Source organism: Parus major, chromosome 23, assembly GCF_001522545.3.
Source record: "Parus major isolate Abel chromosome 23, Parus_major1.1, whole genome shotgun sequence".
Classification (NCBI taxonomy): domain Eukaryota; kingdom Metazoa; phylum Chordata; class Aves; order Passeriformes; family Paridae; genus Parus; species Parus major.
In genome coordinates, this window is record NC_031791.1 from 149659 (window position 1) to 152348 (window position 2690).

Genomic DNA, 2690 nt, shown 5'->3' on the forward strand with positions numbered 1-2690 from the left:
GAGTGTCCCCCGAATGATCCCCAGTGTCCCCGAGTATTCCCGAGTGTCCCCGAGTGTCCCCCGAATGATCCCCAGTGTCCCCGAGTATTCCCGAGGGTCTCCGAGTGTCACCGAGTATTCCCGAGTGTCTCCGAGCCCTCCTCGGGTTCGGGCGGGACCCCCGCGCGCAGTCCTGGCCAATCCCGCAGCAGGGGGTGCTGCTCTCCGCCAATCCAGTGCCGCCAGCTCCCGCCCTCAGCCAATCACAGCACGGCAGAGTTAATATAAGCCCGTGAGAAGGGCTGCAGCACTTCCTGTCGGGCGGGGTCGCGGCGTGGAGCGGAGCTGGACCCTGCTGGGGGCTCTGCAACATAGAGCGGCTTTCACTTCCTTCAGCGCCCCTTCCTGCAGAGCTGATCTTAACCTCTAAGTCCTCGTGTAGACCCCAAGGCCACAAGGGTCCCCTGGGCTGCAGCTGTTGGGGTCCCGCAGCCCCCAGTGCTTCGAGGGCACCACGGCTTGGCCATGGAGCTCCCACCTCCAACTGCTCCATGGAGCTGCCCGTGCCCGTGGAGGGCACTGGGATCCCATCCTGGCACCAGGATCGGGGTGGGGGGCACTGCCAGGCTCTGGGCAGGACAAGGACAAGGACAAGGACACCAACCACCCAGGCAGAGCTGGCCCAGTCGAGCAGGGCTGTATCTTACACACGTACATAAATACAGTTCAGGGGGAGGAAACACCCAGCTGCTCTCCAGAGGGTCCTACACTGATTGTGCCCGTGGGATCCTTCGTGGACCATGTTCGGGTCTCCTCGGGAGGAAGGTGGGGTGGTCCCCCAGTGATGGAGAGGTTGATGCTCATCCCTCACACCAGCAGCTGGGGCACAGAGGCGCTTGGGGTGCAGCATGGGTGGGGTCTGGGGTCTCCTGCCCCAGTGTGGGGACGCTGGCACGGTGTCCCCATCCTGCCCCATGGCACCTCTGCCCCTCACAGCACCTGGATGTCCCAGATCTGCGTGGCTCTTTCATCAGCCATGTCCCAGACGATGGCGTGGTCCCGGTCGTAGCTTTGGCCGCCTGCAGAACGAGGGAAGGGTTTGGGGAGGGCAAACCCCACTCCTGACAGTGCTGAAGGGGTGGGTGCCCCGTGGCATGGCCAAACACCCCACTTTTGGGCATCCCTGGGAAAGCAGCCTCTGTACAGGGCTGAGGCCTCACCCTTGACATCGAGGATCATGTCCTCGAACATCTGGCTGTGGATCCTTCCCCGAGAATCGACGCTCCAGGTCTGACGCGGCATCCGCGTCTCGGACCACAGCACGGCCTTCGCGCCCTTCCCGGCCGGCCCGATGACCTGCAGGCTCATGCTGGGGGCCACCTGCAAGGGACACAGAGGGAGGGATTTCCCTGCAAGCTCAGCTGGTTCCGTGGTGGGATGTGGGATGAGCAGGGAGACCCCTCAGTGAGAGGTGGGGGTGATGAGGGTGACAAAAACTCCGCAGGGAATGCAGAGATGGCCTCACATCTGCAGGGGAGATTCAGGGAGGAGAATCACCAGATCTCTGGGGACCAGGCTGGGATCAGAGGCTGGGAAAAGCTGTTACAAAGCCTGGGAGATGGCTGTGGGGTGGGGAGGAGTCCTGCCAGAGGCTGCCCTGGTCCTCTCGGTGGCACTGGCTGTCACACCTGAGCTCTGACCTGGTTTTTGATCAGCCCATCCTCGTAGTACCAGACGGAGCTGCTCTGCTCGCTCAGGCTGGAGACCACCACCCGCCCCGCCTTCATGTCCTCCACATCATCAGGGACCGAGAGGAAGAGCTCCAGCTTCCTGCTCCTGATGCGGAAATAAATCCGTCTCTGCAACGAGAGGAACCTGGCGTTTGCACCCCAAACCCTGCTGCCTGCACCTCCAGGACCTCACCTGGCTGGGGCTTTGGGAAGGGAGGGAGGATCCTGGACCCCTGGGGGGTTGTCCCCATTGTCCTCCCCCCAGGGGATGCCCAGGTGTCCCCAGGGCGATGTGACTGTGACCTGTCCCTGGTAGCTGGCACAGGCATGGCTCACCACGCTGGATTTTACGAGGCAGCTGCCCACGGGGAGCGTTTCGCCACAAAGGCAGCCACTCCCAGGGTGGGGGACAGGAATGCGGGGTGACAGCACCTTCCCCGTGTCACAGCTGTAGGCTGCTGCTCTCCAGCTCCCCCAGCCCACCCCGAGAGGGCTGCCAGCTCCATCTCCACGCCAGCCTCGTGTCCCGGGGTTTTGGGGATCACCTCAAAGCAGGTGATGCTCACCTGGCGGATGGGGTAGAGGGACCCCACGTGCTGGAGCCCGCTGTAGGTCAGCCAGTTGGTGATTTCGGTGCAGTCCAGCAGCCACTGCCGCCCTCGGAAGTCCCCGTGCTCACACAGCACCCAGCTGTGGGGACAGGACGGGTCACCCCGGGCGGGCAGGGGACACCCACCGGCCACCAAGGGACCAGGGCTCACTTACATCCCTCCCTTGACCCGCACCGACAGCACGTGGTTGTTGAAACCCTCGGCCTGGAGACTCCGCACCTCGGAGTTCAGCTCGATCTCCTTCCCCTCGAAACACTCCAGCCCATGCAGGAAGATGGAGGGCTCCGAGAAAAACTGGGATGGGAGAGGGCAGGGGGAGAGGAGTGAGAGCTCCAGGGAGGAGCAGAACTCCCGTGAGAGGGGAAAAACA

The 2690-nt window shown here is 63.4% G+C and overlaps 1 protein-coding gene across 1 annotated transcript in view; it reads right to left on the minus strand.

The window, feature by feature from the left end:
* Positions 1-70: 70 nt before the first annotated feature.
* Positions 71-2690, minus strand: part of CRYBG2 (crystallin beta-gamma domain containing 2) — an 8464-nt gene continuing 5844 nt past the window's right edge. The window contains exons 15-19 of the mRNA XM_033519630.1: positions 2475-2614; positions 2276-2399; positions 1680-1838; positions 1200-1359; positions 71-1058 (exon numbers count right to left, since the gene is read on the minus strand). Of these exons, the coding sequence (XP_033375521.1) occupies positions 970-1058; positions 1200-1359; positions 1680-1838; positions 2276-2399; positions 2475-2614 (672 nt within the window). The 3' untranslated portion in view covers positions 71-969. The remainder of the gene's footprint in view (positions 1059-1199; positions 1360-1679; positions 1839-2275; positions 2400-2474; positions 2615-2690) is intronic.